Source organism: Nilaparvata lugens, chromosome 2 (assembly GCF_014356525.2).
Source record: "Nilaparvata lugens isolate BPH chromosome 2, ASM1435652v1, whole genome shotgun sequence".
Taxonomy (NCBI): Eukaryota; Metazoa; Arthropoda; class Insecta; order Hemiptera; family Delphacidae; genus Nilaparvata; species Nilaparvata lugens.
In genome coordinates this window covers 59464482-59484995 of record NC_052505.1, presented here as the reverse complement: position 1 = coordinate 59484995, position 20514 = coordinate 59464482, and the positions used below count along the sequence as shown (strand labels likewise).

Below are 20514 nucleotides of genomic sequence, written 5' to 3'. Positions count from 1 at the left end.
ACACACACACACACTACGCACACACTACGCACACACATGAGTGAATAAATTCCAAGGCGTTACACATACATTGATTTGATCAATCTACCACACTGATAGTCATTCAAAGATGCCAACTATTCATGTAGCATTTTCTTGTATTTTAGTTCAATACAAGAAAATGGATGACTTTATGGGGGGGGAGCATTCCGAAGAATCATATTAATTACATAAGAGACATTTCTGTCGCAAACAGCTCAAGAATTTCTCTCTAAATTGGGATGCAGAAGATGTCCGCTTCTAGTCCTATGTTCTTGTTGTGCTGGAATATTTAAGTTCGAAAAAATAAATATGGACAAATTTAACATAAAGCTTCTCAATAGTTAGAACATTAAAATAAACAAATAAACGTTCGGGAGAATATGTTCTTTCCAGGCCCAGTCCGGCTTTGATAATAGCTTTCTGAGACACTGAAAGTTCTGCAATCTTAGTATCACACACACCTCCCCAGACAATAATTCCATAGGTAAGGATTGACTGCACAAGTGCGTGATGCACTGTCCTCAATTTCTTCGTGTTAAGAATACCCTTCAGTTTTAAAAAAACAAAAATTGATTTCCGTAATTTTTTTTTCAAGTAGAAAATGTGTGGATCCCAAGATAAATTATCATCAATGATTATACCCAGGTATTTGAACTCGTTGACCGATTCAATCACCTGGCAATCACAGTCACAACTTTTCACAACACATATTCACAACTTTTACATCTGCAAAATGATTTGGCTTGAATGTGCGGTTTCTGCCATTTATTTTCTTTTGAAACTCTGTATCGAAATAATGTATAATGAATTTGGATTAATATAAGCATATTTAAGATGTTGAAGCAACAGAGTAAATTAATATTTGAAGAATAATTTTCAATTTCAAATTAGAACCCTAACTTCAACAACTTTTTCTCGGCTCGTCAAGGCGGTCAAAATAAGTCAAATTCGGTCGAAAAATGAAAAATTTATTATTGAGTGTACTTATACCCGTATTCTAATACACAGAATATTTCCATATCCGAAGGTATGGGCTTAAGTGCACTCAACAATAAATTTTCCATTTTTCGATCGAATTTGAATCATGATGCATGATTTTGGACCGCCTTAACGAGCTGAGAAGAATGAAGTGTAGTACGATGAAATCTGAGAATTGTGTCAGAAGTTATAAGTGTTTGAAATTTTTATCCTTGAGGTGTCCTTGAACGCCACTCTCCACTAGGAAATACTGAAATGGAGTATAAATATTATAATTAGTAAATACAGTACTCATTTAACGGGTGATTCTCATAGCAAATAATCCCATGAACTTATGTCATTTTCGAAATATCAATTTGAGTACAATATAGTTGTTGATGATGGTGGAAGCTGAAAATGAGGTGTTTTTCACAATACTAGGAGCATTGTTGTCAGGTGTACCTGGAAATCCATATGAGATAGAGCACTCTACCTAGTCTCAGATTGTAGAGCACAAAATTACGCCCAGAGGGATTTCGAATTCTACATCTAGATTGTAACAATCGGGATATATTGTTGATCAAATACTGAATAAAATAGATTTTCTTCTTAAAACTCAGTACTCATTGGAGATAGAGAGTTCCGAATGATCTCATTTTATTTAGAATTTCATAATCTAAAAAAAGGCAGGAGCAAATTTTTCTGTCCGATTACGAGATTTGGCAGAAATAGCTGAAAACTGGAAAATGAGCCGAAAAACGAGGCTTTTGGGCCACTATGTATCTAGCAAAAAGGAATTTGGCATTAAGAAATTGGTTCTAGACTTTTCTTATGTACCCAAATAATATGTTAAAAAATTAGAACTACAATACAAATTGCAAGCACATCCCCTTTTTTATGTCTATAATTGACTGGACTAAATCTTCACTTCTCGTTGTGTTTTGTATTCCCTATTGGAAATGGAAATTGTATTTTATTGATCCATCGACTAAGATTACTCACTTAGTCTACTTTGTAAAAACTTTGTTCAAATGCTTCCAAAACTGTTATCAAGACGTTACGTGAAAATACCAAAAGAGGAACATTTGCTTGCAAGTCATAATATAAGCTCAATAAAGTTCCACAGCTATTCAACATTTAACATTCAATTATTTAACAGTACCAATAAAATGTACCTTTGAGACGAGAACTATTTGATCTCCATGAGAAAATACGAGTACTCATAGTAAAGTCTATTCGGAAGGTTTCGCCAACAAATACCCACAGCTCTTTGATTAGAGATTGTAAAATTCGTGTTAAATTTCACGCGGAGCTTGCCACAGAGGATGTAAAATTATGCTCTCACCAGATGAGACAAGGAGGCTGCGATGTAAAGTGGAGGATTACAATTTCATTTTCTTGTATAGCGTTTCTTGGTCTTAAGCGCTTAACCAACATTGTCATAAAATGGTTAGGAACCCAGCTCCCTAACGGTTTCAGGCTCTTCGATATGCTTCCATAGAATATCTTCTCAATATCTCAGTGCTGCGTTAAGTTTCTTCATAGGACCATTATTTTTGTCCTCTCCTTTGAGACTCAATTTGCGATGCCAAAATGAGGTTTAGCCAGCTCTTGTTTTGAAAAAATAATGAAATCCACCCACTTTATGTTGTTCAGTTGCCAAAATTATTACAACTGTTAATTTGTTAAGAGTGACTTCGAGAAACTAGAGTATTTTTTCTCTACTCAGAGAACTCAAATTTCAATAATTCATATGCCATATTTCATTTAATCTCACATTTCTTTCATTCCACACAATTGTGGTACTAATAAAATGATTAAGGTAGTAATTCATTATGATTCTGCATATTGGATTCATATTAAAATTTTGCTAGAAATTTTCAATGTTGGCTGTCAAAAACACCATAACGCCAATCCCGGTTTTTTATGACAGTAATTACTTCAATCTGTTTTTGAACTCATAATTTGCTATTGACAGAAGATTTCCTGACCTAAACTCCAGGATTCCCTCAACAGAGGAGCATGAATCCCACGCTTTAATAACACCGAAGGATGAATATTAGTTTCTTCTTGTTTCTAGAAATAGAATTTAATTTGCTTTGTCCATAGTCCGATATTGACCAGAGCCAGGATGTTTGAAAAATATTCAGACATTTTTCAGCGAGGAGAATAACAAAACAAAACATTAAGCCTTACACGCCAATAATCAACTGATTACCGTACGTCTTGATCATTGGGCGGCTTTTGGTGAAAAGTGTAAACACCAATCATAATTAAAAATTTCAAAAATGTAGATTCTTAGTTTTGCCGATACTTTGATTTATTTCTCCAAAATCCAAAAATAACCAAGCTTTTAGAAAATCTGAACACCAATGTGCTTCGATAATATTAACCAACAAAACAAGATAAATATCACGCAGTGAAATTGCTAATGCAATGAGATGCTCACTTCCAAAGCGTTAGGAGGTCTATATGCTAGTGATATTGACACTTATCAACATTATTATCTCCGATGACTCTTGACAAAACAACGTAAACATTGTAATAATTATATCAATACTGTCGACAGAATATTTTTTCTGAATCGAGTCCAATTCAGTTTTGGTTCATCTTTGATTGGAGTCACGCTCACAAATGAATATCCAAACACTAATCATCTCAGTGATAATCCCACCAATATTGTCGATACAATGATTTGTCTTTGTTTTGCACACTTCAAATCCAATTTCGGAGATGATTTAGCAGGTCGCGTCGCATCGAGTATGATGTCGCAGCGCGACATGAGTGGAATACAGAACAGGTTGCAGCGGCAAAACATTTTCCCGTGATTAATGAGACATATATTTGGGTGCGCGGATTAATTCGGCGAGTGCGCGCGACAAAGAAAATCCAAATTGTTGCAGGATGCCATCCATCCCTCAAAAACGCGACCATAAATCACATAAAACTGTGAAGCGACGGCAGCGCCGGCAATAGTATTACGTTTTGATTAATGATATATCTACCCACTTACCACTATACCCCCCCCCTCCAACCACCCTTCACCAACACCAACATCACATTAACCAAACTGCGCGTGTTTCTGATTTCTCATTATATCTGTTGAAATTCAATTTTCGTTGCAGCTTCAGCTTTTGTGTAAACTCACTTCAGTGATCATAATTTGTGGCGTCACCCTCACAATACTTGATGAAAGCGAAGTAGCCTACTGCATTCAATGAGTTTAATAGTATGGTTTACAATTATAGTTCACCATATCAACTTTTCTGGTTAATAAAATTATTATCATCGACTATAGTTATTCATTACTCTTGTCAAATGCGAGATAACTTGATAGTATGTTGAATGTAGTAGTGGGCTACCATTAATAGAACAAAAGGTGATATGAAGACCCTTCAATCAATTATGATGAATAACCATCATCCAACCATTATACGGCACATAATTGTATATTTGCAATAGAAGATATGTAAGCTCATTGTGTAATGTAAGTTCACAACGAGAGACTCCCATTCTCTTAAGAAAATCAACCTCATTACAACCTCATAACAGAATAGGCCATTTCCATTGTAATACAACCACAGGAGCAGCAGCAAATGGAATTATTGCAATGATATTCTAGGCTGGTGGCTGTTGGTTGATGGTTAGGGGGTGAGGGTGGGGGGCATGTGCCCACTACACCCAACTCCCAGGTTGGGTGTGAAATTAACGTTGCTCTCCTGCAACCAGAAATGTTTGCAATTTGGGAGGTACGCGCCGCGGGAACGTAAGTCAGACTTCAGTAGCAGGGGATGTAGAATAGAAACGGCATGCGGCATGCGGCAAGTGGCATGTGGCATGCGGCACGGTATGCGATGCAATGCACTGTGCAGCGTGAATAATAGAGTGGCGCCTCAGCCGCCGCTCCGTGTCCCGAGGGCTGCTGAAAAATTCCTCAGCAAATGGATCTCATGCAACATTCAGCGACGCACATTTCGCACACGTTCCAACAAGAATACGACGTTTCCCGTGGCGTGATACTTGTTTTTATGGTCAGCATTCTATATGAGTTATTGTTGATTTTTCTTCTGATGCGAAACTCTAGTATTGTAAGGGTTGTGGAATTTGTAGTTGTTTTTATAATTAATTGTTCATGTACTATTGATTATTGTTTTATTTGAACCTCGAGAATCTCTTTTGGGCTTGCGCCCCGCGCGAGACATTTTCCAATTTGTCAGAATGGACTTGAATGTGTGTAGGAGACAGTTTTCTTATATTTCCAATAAATTAATAAACCACATTCCCTTAAATATTCTTGAAAAAACAAACATAAGCCAAAGGCTTAGATCAGACATAGATAAATGGATAATAGCAAATAAAATCGAGGAAAAATTGTTTTAAATAAACTAATTTTCGTCTACTCCATGGTTGCAGTTGACTTACCTCCCTCTTACCGTTCTCTTCTTCTTCATTCTCCTTCTTCTTCGTCTTCTTCTTTCTTCTTGACCTTTTCCGTCTTTTCTCCTTCCGTTCCTTTATTTTTAGTATCCTCTTTATTATTAAGTAAGTTACTAGTTTTTATTCTGTATTTTTTTCAAGAAATTTGCTTTGGATCATTTTTGTTAAATATTTTTGAAAAACATTTATATTGCAACTCACACCTGCGCACAGGGTTTCTTTGCAGGTGTAGATTCTTATATATATATATATATATATATATATATATATATATATATATATATATATATATATATATATATATGTCTTGAAAGTGTTGTATATTTTTGAGAATCAATAAATTTGAATTTGAATTTGAATCGTCAATTTTTCCCTCACCAAATACGATTCTTGGTATGACATTTTAAATTCTGATACTAAATGCAATTTGGTAATATTAGATGAGTGCAATTTTTCAGTTGTTTCTATATACATTCAGTTGTTTCTGTAATATTTCATGTGCCACAATAATTAATGTTCTGTTACTGTTGATTCCTTCTGATACGAAATACAATAATATTATTGCTAGAATCATCCAATTTGCTTTAGATACTCGTGAGAGATTCATGCATTCGTTTATTATAATATAATGGGAGTCCATAAGTGATCTCCACCGATGATAAAATCATGATCATATTTAGCTTCACCTGACATGAATCTGTGGAGTGAAAAGTAGATATTTATAACTTATTCCGCTCCTTCTAACAAATTTTAGCAAGCTGGATTTGCTGCAAAGACTGATGGTTTTCCAATGCATGTTTAAACCATCAAATCAATGAATGACCATTATTAAAGAATGAATCGTATTTTATAATAGGATATTTTTCTTGAGAGTCATACTACTCTTCACTCTAATAATTTGGTATTCTTGCTAATACATTTGAATGATATTTATAATAAATGTGAAAGTATAAATATCATGCTAAATACAATAATTAACATTCAAATTTGGAAGTAATTTCCATGTATAATACTAGATAAGCTTTCATTTATCTTTTAACTTTGATCAGTATAGGCTGGGATTTCCAAGAATCATTCTCATCTAACTGGAAATGGTTGTAATCCTCAAGAATGAACAAATCCAATGTAATCATTTTTACAGTATAATAATTCTTGTCTTACATTCTCAATATCACTATCATGTCACAGTATCTTTTTGATTCACTGAGACTCTAAAACACCCTACTACCTAGAAATACCTGATGTTTTCCTATTTTCTAAAATATAGAACAGTTTTTTAAGGCTGTGCAAAGGCTAAAAAAACTTTCTACTGGTGACATTTTCCAAAGTTTTTCAATTTGTGTACTATTAAGCTGTCAAAATGGAAAAGTTTTCTCAGGAAAATTTTTCCCGATCAATACTTTTTGAGGTATGAGCGCATGAGACTGAAATTTTTAAGACAGGTCATTTCAAATTCGATGAGAGATTCATGAAATTTTGAGGGTGAATTCTTCATGGTATTGTTGATTGAATGAAATGAAAATTTTCTGAGGATATAAATTTTTGAAAAAGTTATTCAATTCACCAAAAATGACCAAAAATAACTCAAGTCGAAGTTATATGAAATGTATAAACTTTCAAAAGTATAATGTACAACTACAGTTTATAAAAATTGATATCCTCAGAAAAATTTTTGTTTTATTCAATCAACAATACAATGGACAACTTATTCTCAAAATTTCATGGACTTTCTCATGGACCGTATTTGAAATGACCCGTCCCAAAAATTCAAACTGTATGCGCTTACATCTTGAAAAATAATGATCGGGAAAAGTTTTTCATTTTGAAAGCTTGACTGTATACAAAACGAAAAACTTAAAAAAATTGTCACCAGTAGAACGTTTTTTTAGCCTTTGCAGTCTTTAAACGATTACTGGTTCCAAGTCAGAGGAGTTTTTGCCAGTTACTTTACTTTCAGTTAGTTTTCTATAACTAGGCCAGTTTCATTGAGAACAAAAACGTTTTCGATTAGAAAAGACTGGAATGTGGTTTCTTGTTGGTGCTGATGCTGAGGATGATATATGAATGGTAATGCCGGCCTATGACGCACGGCACACCTTGTTTGCTACAAGAGAGATCACTCGACAAAAAGGAAGGCGTGTTGAAAGGTTGAATTGTGATGTTTGTGGATGGGCACGGGCTTTTCCGCAGAAACGTAATATGTCAGGAAGAGCACGGGACAAGGTCCGGAAAAAGAGATATAAAATATGTGAACGGTCGGTGGAGAGGTGAGAGCAACACAATCACCGGAAACATGTAGGTGTATGCGAGTGTGTGAGTGTGCGAGAGTAGAGGTGGTGAGTTCACATGGTATTTGAGAGTTTTGCTCTGGTTGGCCACACTCATACACACACACACACACACACACACACACACACACACACACACACATATGGCTTGCCAAAGCTACGTTAACGCTCTTTACTGAATCAACGCCCTACTGCCCCACTCGTTTTACGCACTGCTGCCTCACTGACCTTTGTGGTATCTCTATCTCTATGAACATCACTGAATACCATTTCGTAAGCACGGTGAGATCACTATAATCAGTCAGCGTTGGTTGAATTTGTGTCTGCTGAAGTATTCCGGCTGAATAATTTAAAGATATATTGAGAAGTTGATCATTTGCACCTAGAATATTTTTTATATTGTATCTTTTATTTTTATTTATCTATTTATTACGTTAGCAAAAGCATCATGTTGTATATTCTAAAGAATCTAGTAGATCACAACATGATAGAAGCTATTTATCTATCTACTGATATATTCCAGTGATGAATTTCTGGATACTCAGGAAAATTCATCATCCTCATCATTTTCCAGATTTATGCTCTGGAAAATCTAGCAGATCATTTGCAATTTCTATTCAATCAACTGCTGGTGTATTTTGAGTGCCGAATTTGAAGATTCATTGAAACATATTCCACCTTTGTGATGTACATGTTGTATATTTTGAGAAATTCATCCGCTTCAATACTGAATAGGTGAATAAGGTCGATTCATAACTGTGATGTATTTCCAACAGGGCTTGATAAATTTTCTAGTACCACTTTTCTTCTTTTTCCAACATGCATGGCATTTCCAAGTGTCAATGAAGGATGATCGATCATTTGATGATTAAAATAATAAAGCATTAACATTCTGAATGATAGAAACTGAAGACTATCTTATAATAACTTATAATAGGATTTTGTATACATGATTCTCACTCCATCTACTAATCATGAGTCACTAATCAGAAAATCTGAAAGGAGATCACCATCTCGGTCATTATCTCATTCATGAATACCAAGATGTACTAAAAGGTCAAATACTAACATCTACCGATGTTCTAAGGGTGTTGAATTGCAATTATTTTAATATCTATGCAGAGTCGATCATCTGTGAACCAGCGCCAGCGTGAACATCACTAAATAATTTCTATTCTTCTTTATTTGTTAAAAAGTGGTAAGCTAGCTAGTAAGTATAAGTAATAATGACTAATAACTTGTTAGGCAAGTTACTAATGAGTGAGTAACTAATTTATTAGTCCTACAAGATAATAAATACTAATAATATTAATCTAATCATGTAATTCAAGTCATATTTCTATTCAAATAAAGTGTATGATTCCTATCAAGATAACTACCAAATAATAAGAGGAAGTACTGCGAATAATGGAAATCCATCTACTGATGGATTTGGAGGTTGAATTCAGAAAACTAGCTTAAAGACCAAAAAAGCTACAAGATGGATGTCGAGAGTGTGCTTTGAGGGTACTCACATTCTACGTCAACAATGATTCGTTTACTAACTGAAGGAGGCACCCCGTTGCTGGCAATGCACAGGTATGCACCCATCTCCGTCCGACTGATCCTGGTCAAGTTCAGCGATTCACCCTCGAATGTCGACACTATAACAATATATATTTTATTATAAAATAAAAAACAAAATATATTCAAGTAATATGATTATGAGGTCATTATTGGGTGAAAGTCTAATCACTAGAAGTATTCACTTTCACATCCACCTCCTGATCTCGTGATATTTTTGACATCAATGGTGCTAACTATCCAATCCTTGCCATTCTTGTATTGAAACAACTCTTATACAATGATGATGATGGTATTCAGGTCTTTTCGTATCAATGAAAACGTGGAAATTTATTGTAGACATTATCATCCAATTTGCATTTTTGAATTACATTAATCGTTCTATAATATTGTAGCTATTTGATTGGATGTGTTCAAGTGTAAAGGGTTTGAACGTCTCCCAGTCAATGACTTGTTTGCATGAATCTTCATGAGTCATATTTGTTCAATTTGTAGAGCCTATTGTATATACAAGTACAGCTAACAACTGATTCCCACAAATTGACTCATTACATAAAAGAGCTTTCCATGCCTGACTTGGTTGTTAACACATAGTAGGTTGCACCTGTATGAGATAGCAATTCTAACTTCCCATGGAACAGGGAAGGGGGCTAAAATCCCATTCCAATATGAATGGATATGAGAAATAGATGACAAAGTTTAAAAAAAATCTAAATATTTCTATCTGCAAGAATAAATACACTAGTAGAATACTGTATATAAATAGAAGACCATTACTGCAATATTAGTTTAATCAAAAACAAGATTTTTATATTACTTGTTAATTGAAAATTATTAGTTCAAAAATTAGTTTTGTGTTTGATAATCCTCATCCAAGAGAATACTTCTATCTATCGAAATATGTATTTTAAATTAGCCTATTCTATGTTATGAAAATTTTCAATGAGAATATTGTTTCAAAACGATCTTCAACCATAATGAACCTCAAGAAATCAATTGAAGATCATTATTCATGGAAAGTAATTCGTTCATGACTAGGTTTTGTATTTGATGATGCTTGAGGTTCAATTTAATAATGTACATTATGCGAATACTCTCTATTGAACTACGTATTAGATTTAATACAACTGAATATATCCAATCATTGAATAACAATATTATTGTTTGTATCCTTCCTATGCAATTGCACAACAATACAGTCATGCTTGTGGCATCACAGTTAGTAGTACAGCAGAGGTAGTGCAAACATTTGGCCTCACAATGTTTGAATCCGCACTAAACCCATTGACAAAGCCCGATTATGAACGTGTAACAAACATACATGCGTTCCTGATTATAACCCTATAATCTGGTGTGCTGCCACATTGTCAGCAAGGGTTTCCTTCATTTTCCGCTTAATCGCCAGATTAATACATTCATTGTTGCAGTAGTGAGGATCACTTATAATTGGCATCATTACTCATGATTAACATCAACGCTCCCCATTCAACCTTCACTGACAGTTTTGAATGAATCTCACTATACGTGATCGAACGTCTGACTGTTTCCACACCATAATCGATTGCCTATACCTATTTGCGAGATAATACACCTATACCTATACAAAATATATTGTTAGACATTGGTGAAATATATGCAGGATAGAAATACCATGTAGAACCCCTGTTCTGCATATCATAGTAGGGCTTCAACTCGCACTTTCTACGCGAATCTGCGTGAATCAAAGTTTGTCTAATTGAATAATTGAGTAGGGTAATATGACAATGTCGCCTAGATTTGTCTGACTTGAACAGTTTCTATGTGAACTGTCTGAACTATAGTGAATTTCCTTTAAATTGTTGGCATTGACAGCATTGGATCGGAATCATTTTTGTGTTATTGATGTGGAATACTGGCAGTTGTCACTGGGTGTAAGAAAATCAAGCACAATTTGAAAAACGTCTAAACAGTTTGAGAAATCTCTATTGAAATTATTGTAAATTAATTTTTTTAATCGCTAAGATTAAGAGAATTTTCTCTACAGAAAAAGAGATTTCAAGCAACTCCAATTCTTATGAAAATACAGAGAGGGTGAAAAGTTCGAGAACGGCTTAATATCGCATACACAAAGATAATTTGATGGTGGGTATGATTGGGGATGGTACTCAAATTGTAGAAACTACTTTACAGTGACTTTAAAAATCTGGTCCGCCATCTTGGATCTGCCATATTGAATGCAACTTCTTTTTTTTAAATAGGAAGGTGGTCATGCGATACATGATTTCGATAGGGAATTTCAAGAAAAAATGAATGGCGGAAACCGCATATCGATAACTCAAACCGTTTCGAAGATATTCACATTATTAATCAATACTATTCAAAGCAGGAAAGAGAAAAAAAGTATGAGAACGGCTAAGTATCTCATAAAAAGAAGTGATTCCAAGGTGGGTGTGATTGGGGATGCTACTCGAATTGAAAATACTACTCCACTATGACTTTAAAAATCTGGTCCGCCATCTTGGACCCGCCATTTTGAATGCATCTTTATTTTTTTAAAAAGGAAAGTGGTCATGCGATACACGATTTCTGACTAGCAGGTAACCCGTGCTCCGCAAGGGTCTATTTCAAAACTTTACAAACTGAAAACTTGACGTAATAAAATATTGGAAAATTGAAAATTGGCCTATAACCATCCTCGGTTAATAAAGAATCTTTATGCAAAATATCAAGTCACTCAGTTCATTAGTTCAGACGTGATGATGCGTCAAACATAATTTTCCTATTCTGCTACGTGTATAAGCCAGCTCTTCCCATTATTATAGTATAGATGGATGATTTATCAGTATCTTTGAATGAGAATAACTTTTGAACGGTTTGAAAAATCGATGTGCGGTTTTCACCATTCATTTTCTCTTGAAATTCTGTATCGAAATCATGTATTATATGACTACCTTCCCATAAAAAAATTAAGTTGAATTTAAAATGCGGTTCCAAGATGGCTGGCCAAAATTTTGATGGGACAGGAAATCAGTTATTTTTATTCGAATAGGATTCCAATCATACCTTTCATCTAATCTCCCTTTTGAAAAAAATGTTCAGCTGTTTCTATACAACAACTGGAAGCATGACAAATTAAAAATTGATGTAATGAAATCTTCAAGAATTGAAAACAGGCCTATAACAATCCTCGGTTAATTAAGAATCTTTATGCAAAATTTAAAGTTAATCAGTCCAGTAGTTGAGATGTGATTATGTGTCAAACAATTTTCCTATTCCGTACGTGTATAAGCCAGTTCTTTCCTTTATTATTAGTATAGATACGGTAACTGAATACATAATACTTTAAAAACTCATAGTATCATATTGATTTTTCTTCAATACATCAATTTTAGTATCGATTAGATCCTCCTCAATTTGAATCAGACAGCCTTTTGCTTCCCCAATTCCAAACAAAATACCTACTAATTCGTTTCACTCCTAATTTGTGTCCAATAGTAGGCCGACATTATAACTGAAAAATATCAATTATTACAGTACTAATTTTATTATGATCATTTCATGCATTCCTTATGAATTCCAATGACACAGCATGAAACCCATGTCCATTTCATTTGTAGTCTACTGGTTGCAAAATTTTACATTTCATTGATGAAATCTATGATCAATCTTAATGAAAACAACTTCCTTCAAAAAATAATTTCTAAATAATACGTTTCGAGGGAAAAAAATGAGTGCAAGAAAAAACGGAAGAAACGGGATTCGAACCGAGGAACACTCGCGCCGTAACCGAGTACTCTACCGCTAGACCACGGCTGCGTTCAAAATATGAAGCCTTGTATACTAACATTATAACTTCCTTACTTATAAACAATCACATTCTACAACATGTAAGCTATTCTGTATAAAATTTCATGTCCCTTGAATGGAATTTGAACATTAATTCTAAAAAAATTAGAAAGAAAATTCTCTATTTAACTGTATTTCTGTATTTGTATGGCTGGTCCGTGAACAAATAAAATGATTATTTAATTCAATTTGATTTAATTTGAACATTAATTCTAAAAAATTTAGAAAGAAAATTGAAATTTGGGCTTCAAGGTGCACGATTTTGATATTTAGAATCTATGTGCAAAATTTGGAGATCTAAATCATTACCATTTTTCCGGTATGCAAGCCACAAGTTAACATGTTTTGAAGCGAACAAACACAACCCTACTCTCTTTTATTATATAGGTTTGCATGGTACTGATTGATAATGTGAATATCTTCTGAACGGTTTGCGATATTGATGTGTGGTTTTCGCCATTCATTTTTCCTTGAAATTCCGTAACGAAATCATGTATCGCATGACCAGACCACATTCCTATTTAAAAAAATAAAGTTGTATTGGCGGATCCAAGATGGCGGACTAGATTTTTAAAGTCATAGTAAAGTGGTATTTTCAATTAGAGTAGCATCACTAATCACATCCACCTTGGAATCACTTCTTTTTATGAGATACTAAGCCGTTCTCAGACTTTTTTCTCTCTTTTTTGCTTTGAATAGTATTGATTAATAATGTGAATATCTTTGGAATGGTTTGAGATATCAATATGCAGTTTCCGCCATTTATTTTCTCTTGAAATTCCCTATCGAAATCATGTATTGCATGACAACCTCCCTATTTAAAAAAATGAAGTTGCATTCAATATGGCGGGTCCAAGATGGCGGACCAGATTTTTAAAGTCATTGTAAAGTAGTTTTTTCAATTTGAGTAGGATCCCCAATCACACCCACCGTTAAATTATCTTTGTGTATGAGATATTAAGCCGTTCTCGGACTTTTCACCCATCCTGTATATTGATCACCTATAGTTTTACTTATTCTGAATAGCACAGAACAAAAATGCAGTTTAATATTTAACTTTTTCATGATTTTTTAACATGATTCAAAGCTTTTTTCAAATTCATAATTTTTTCCCATATATCATTTGGGAAGTATTTTTCAAGTAGGTAAACCTCCAATCATATTGGAAAATACCAAGATCATTATTTTTTGATTACATGTGGAAAACAATGTAATGTAACTGGGTTCATTTATCTCGCATAGCATAATTCTGGAAATTTGATTCTGTATTAAATTTGAAAAACAGTTTTAACTTAGGTTTGACTTGCTTTAATAGCATATCACTATTTAAAAACGAGTTATTGAGATACATTCGGAAAACAATGTGAAACAATTTCCTCAATAACATTATAGCACATTCTCTCTTTTGCATCAATCTCATCCGACAAAACTATTTATTGCATCTAGCGCAGATTAAAACGGCGAACAGAGAAGTGGCAATAAAAGTATGATATTGCTCGTAAACGTGAGATTGGAGAGTTGACACAGATGAATCAGGCAATGGGCTGCAGACACAGGAATCGACAGCCTCACTACAAACTGTCAGCGTTAGTTGGATGGGAAGCATGAATGTTACTCATAAGGAATGCTGAAGCGATATCACCCATAGAACTCTATCTATGAGTTGAGAGCTATCAGACCGGGCAAAAGGTGCTCTGCAATCGATAAATTTATTGCTCAAATATCCTGTTCCAAGTGCAGAAAAACGAGGAAGAATTCCAGCTGCATCGGCATTCTAAGCTATTCAATTGAATGTTCGCGTTTCATTGCTATTGGAAGACTTACTAAAACATGGCTGGCGTGAGTGCATTATCGACCTTAGCGACCTTATTCGATAATGACATGTACGAGTAGTTCTTGCAAAAGTCCTATCCTTCCATCTCCCGAGAACATATCTATAATGAGAGTGAGTGGGGCTGTGTTTGCTCGCATCAAAACATGTCAACTTGTGGATTGCATACCAGAAAAACGGGAATGATCTGGATCTCGAAATTTTGCATATAAACTCAAAAATATCAATCTCGTCCACCTCGACACCCAAATTTCAGTTTTCCTTCTAGATTTTTCAGAATTAATGTTCAAATTTCATTCATGCGACATGAAGTTTCATACAGCACACATTGTTGTAAAATGTGTTTGTTTATGCGAAGTCTATAAAATTAATTGTTACAAGACAACTTGGAGCGTAGCCGTGGTGTAGTGGCAGCGCACTCTGCTTCAGAGCATATGTTTCTTGAATCGAATCCCGATTCTTCCAAAAAATGTTTTCGCTCGAAACGTATTATTATAAAATAGCAGGTGACCCGTGCTCCGCAAGGGTCTATTTTGAACTTAACGTAATGATATGCTGGAAAATTGAAAATAGGCATATACCATACTCGGTTGATAAAGAATCTTTATGCATAACTCGTGCGAATATCAACAAATAGGCAATGTGGTAATCACCTCTCTCATAGTAAAACGAAAAGCACAGAAAAATATTGGAAGATCAAAATCTTTAAATAGTCCTGATCCATCTTGATGATGAACCATTAATTTAATATAAGTTATTCATTTATTGTATAAAACACTATAATCATAATACAATTATGACATTGGACGAGAAACTAGGCTGAGCCTGTACTATTTCTCTCCAAAAATTTTGATAGGATGTTTATTTTGTCCAAAATTTAAGGTTATGTAATCACACACTGCTTCAGCACTCGATTTTCGGTTCAGGAATAATGATATCTTGAATGATGATAACTCTTGCGCAATATTGATTTAAATAACAATTATCTTTTCCTACTGGCTTGTCCGCTCGGCTACACACATTTCACATCTTACAGCAATCAATAATTTGATCGCATCTTTCCAATTAATTGAAGATGTGAAGATCCAAAATCTAAAATCGAAGAAAATCTTATGGATGAGATATTTCAGACTAAGTTTCTACTCACATCAGTAAGTTTTGCCGGATACTAACGACAGGACAAGTATGTCAAGCATGTGTGAACGGATATGTTTTCGAACGAAAAATACGTCCACGCAAAACGCTTTGAACGAAAACAGCTTCTAACATGAACCAAACACAAAACCTATAACAATAGATAAACTGATGAAGAATCACAATTAATATTATAATAATAATACGAACATAATCTAATTACAAATAGAGCTGCGATTGAAAAGTAAACAATAAAGAATCGAAGATACAAAAACCTAAAACGTAACCACAATACGTATATGTTGTGTGAAGCCTTTAGCTGATGAAACAAACAACTTGTTTGTTGAATGTGTCTGTTCACACACTTGTCCTGTTATTGGTGATCGGCTTAAGAAAAAAATCCAAAAAATAAAAATAAAATAAGATAGAAAAATATAAACAGAAAAAAGGATGATTTTTTGAGATGAGATTTTCCTAAGATAGTAAGTTTTTTGTTCTTCCTGTAATATATTTTCCAAGGTAAGGTTAAAAACGAGGAACATAATATTGGCGACTATTTGCATATCATCTTGGAATTTTCGTAATTGTAAATAAATGAAGAGGAGCTCATGGTTCACAATGATCCCCACAGGAATCTTACGCACAAAATAGTCCGATGAAAATTGGAGCGACTGTTTCATATGATAGCAACGGTTTCAGTGTTGCTTTACATGGTTCTACCAAAAAAAGTCGTTGGCACGTGGAGGATGATTTATATAGGTTCACTTTCTTTTTGAGTAGAATTTATTAAAATGAATAACGGTATGGAAGTTACAGAATCTATATTTGTTAACTTATTGTGAGTTAGTGAAATAAATAATTAGTTGAAAAATTATATAAAAAAAAATTAATTCAATAATTCATTTAAATAAATTGTCATGGCACTGAGATCTCGCTCAACAACATTTTCATATTGATATTAAATATCAAATTTTGTCATGTCCACTATAATGGACGAATTTTGTCCATTAGCTTTTCACAAGCTATTCTATGTTGATTGAGAACTCATTTCCAAAGAATGGAGAATTGTCCAAAATATAAACTGGATAGAATAAGAAATAGCTGATAGGCTACTTCTATTTTCATGTTTTCATGTTCTCATGTTTTCCACTTGATGCATGACGAACTTTAACGAGGGCTCTGATTGGCTGAAAAGTTCAGCAGCGTGGAGAACAATTCAGAGAGCGGCGAGCCGTACGACCGGTTGACATACCATAATGCTTCTCATCAAACCAATACTACTGGATAGTAAGAAGTCGATCTCAGTATATACAATTCACACAACTAACAAACTAGCAAAAATTGTAAGATAATATACAAATATATCATTTATCAGTTCAGTTCAAACTGAATAGAACCGAACTGACTATTGAAACTCAAGAAATGAATAGAGATGGTATTTGCGATTTGGCATTTGAGCAATTGAAGTGCTCCAGTCGTCAAAAAAGCGCCCTCAGAGAGGAGATTGAGAGGAATCATACGAAGAGAAAATGAACAGCAAAATACAGGAAACCTTGAGGAGGAAATTAAAGTTGAACTGGAAGGAAGAGAAAGAAATAGAAGGAAATGAATTGGGTCGTAGTAGTGGCGGTCTGACCCCGGCAAAAAAGAGAAAACACTCAACTTGAATGAGGGTTGTAAAGATATTATGGAGTCGCTCACCAAGAGACAGCGCTTCCACTGTTCTCAACAAGAAATTGAGCTTTGTCCCAACGCTGGCGAACTGCATTGAAAAGTCATATCTCGCAATGAAAGGATTATTTCACTATACATGTTCAACGGATATGAATAAATTTAATAAATTCTACTCAATCTCGTTTCTATAAATCTAGGTCAAAGTGAACAGTATTTGATTGGGAATGTGTCTTAAGTAGTCACATTTGAAGCTAGTTGATTGAATGACCTGGGGAATGTAGTTTATTTGAATTGAATGTTGGTGAACTTGAATAGTTCAGCTTAGAATACTGGTGTCTTGGAACTATATTCTATAAATAGCTGAACAGAATCTATAGAGCTCTTCTTGAGTGGAACTAATTTTTGAGTGATCACATTCAAAATAAATGTACTATAAATTTGAGTCACAAGACCAGGACACCATCCACAGGATTTGTGTTGCAATCGGGCTGGTATAATTCTTTTTTAAACCTGTTCAGTTGGATAACCATAAAAAAATCATACGCGATTATAAATAATAGAATAAACTCAAAAGTGTATTGTGAATGCTTGGGTAAGTTTAAAAATATCTGTCATGGATCATACATTAGCAGAGATGTACAAAAATATGGGATCAGAGCTGAAGAATATTATTTTGAAGCTCCTGATATTTTTAAAAGTTTGTAGTTACTGCTTATGGTAACTAGAATGTTGCTAACCCTTAGGTTAATGTCGATCTTCACAGTAAGCATCATACTTGGAGTGAATTTGTGATTCTCATATTCTCAAATGAAAAAATTTTCAAATAAGACGGGAATTTCTTTCAATATTTTCAAGCTCCGCGTTCTCAACTCTAGCTTATAAAATTACAGGATGAACATAACAAACTATTTGAGAATATCTTAGAAGAATTTGATGAGTTCCGACGTACCACAGCCACCTCTAATAGGATGCCCACGCCAGTTTGCCTGGTGAAAAACTATTCATAATAGTTTTATTTTAAACTTTTATTTGTAAAAATTTGGGAGAAGACAGTTTTGGGCTATGCCTGTTGTCTTCTCCCAATCATATTATATTTATTATAGTTATGATCTGTAATGACAATGGAATAATAATAATGTAGATTTAGTAGTCAACTTGTTAGCCCAAGTTGGAATCAGTAAGATGCGAGTTGAATGGGGAGTACAATTATGTATGAATGCAATGAATTATCATTGAGTCATTATTATTATAATGTTATAGAGCTATTATAATAATGATTCATCATTGGAGAATGGTGCAAGCAAAATATGATCCTAGACCCACGTTTACAATGTTGTAAATATTGGTTGTGTGCATGGCACTCAATTATTAGAATTGGCTGTGGTACCAACTACTCATGATGATGCAACCTTATCCTAGTCGAGTGGTATTTGAAGATCGCCCACCTTTTTTCCTGCGGTCGACGGAAATAGGCTGTGAGTCCTCTCGACGCCAGCTGAGCTTTGGCGTGGGGAAGCCATTCGCTCGACACGTCAGCGTCAGGTTCTGGTTCTCCCGGACCGCCACAGACGACGGCGTGCTGTCTGCGTCCACTATGTTCGGCGGAACTGGTAGCAAAACAAACAAGAATATCATGTTTATAGAATATGAATTTTTAAAACACAAATTTTACAAGATATTGAGTATTAAAATATTTCTCTGTAGAGAAGTCTTATCTAAGAGTAATGTGAAATCCCTTGACAAGTACATGGAACTTTTGACCGACTGTATTTTTAAGAGAAATATATTTCATGTAAATATCGTATAATTACAGTATTATTGATCATTGTGATTGTAATATGTGTTGGAAACATTCCCAGGGTTGCTCTTTTTTGACTCATCATCTGTCTGATCATCAGATGTTTAAGATAATATAATAATCAATTTGAATTGAACTAATCTTTTCATTGCCAATCTATTGAATTCCTTTTCAAGTTTCCATTATCCAATCATGTTTGTTTATCCATATTATTCCATTCATCCTGTCAGATCAAATTGTATGTAACCATAGCCACCTCTAATACACTGTATTTTGATGTAACTCTGCGCAATTCTAGCATATTCTCAGCTGATGATGCTAAAAAATGCAATTTTTACTTTCCTTGCCCTATTACCATAGGCCTGGGTGAAAAAAATTAAGGTACCCAAATTTCTGAATTTCTATACGTTTCAAGGTCCCCTGAGTCCAAAAAAGTGGTTTTTGGGTATTGGTCTGTATGTGTGTGTGTGTGTATGAGTGTATGTGCGTCTGTGTACACGATATCTCATCTCCCAATTAAATTAATGACTTGAAATATGGGACTTAAGGTCCTTCCCCTATAATGATCTGACACGAACAATTTCGAACAAATCCAATTCAAGATGGCGGCTAAAATGGCGAAAAGGTTGTCAAAAACAGGGTTTCTTGCGATTTTCTCGAAAACGGCTCCAACGATTTTGATCAAATTTATACCTGAATTAGTCATCGATAAGCTCTATCAACTGCCACAAGTCCCATATCTGTAAAAATTTCAGGAGCTCCGCCCCATCAATGCAAAGTGTGATTTTGGATTCCCAATTATCAGGCATCAGATACAATTTAAACAAAAAATTCAAATGGAAAAGATTGAGCATAAAAATATCTACAATTAATGTTCAGTGACATTTCCACCTAAAATTGAAAATAAGCTCGAAATTCGAGAAAATGTGTTTATTCAATAATGCAAACTGTTGGCAACTGTTGATTCTATTAAATCATTCACTATG

At 34.3% G+C, this 20514-nt stretch overlaps 1 protein-coding gene across 1 annotated transcript in view; it reads right to left on the bottom strand.

Annotated features, from left to right (window-relative positions):
• LOC111058086 (lachesin-like) overlaps window positions 1-20514 on the bottom strand; it is a 479172-nt gene that overhangs the window by 46548 nt on the left and 412110 nt on the right. The window contains exons 4-5 of the mRNA XM_039422255.1: window positions 19176-19337; window positions 9218-9346 (exon numbers count right to left, since the gene is read on the bottom strand). Of these exons, the coding sequence (XP_039278189.1) occupies window positions 9218-9346; window positions 19176-19337 (291 nt within the window). The remainder of the gene's footprint in view (window positions 1-9217; window positions 9347-19175; window positions 19338-20514) is intronic.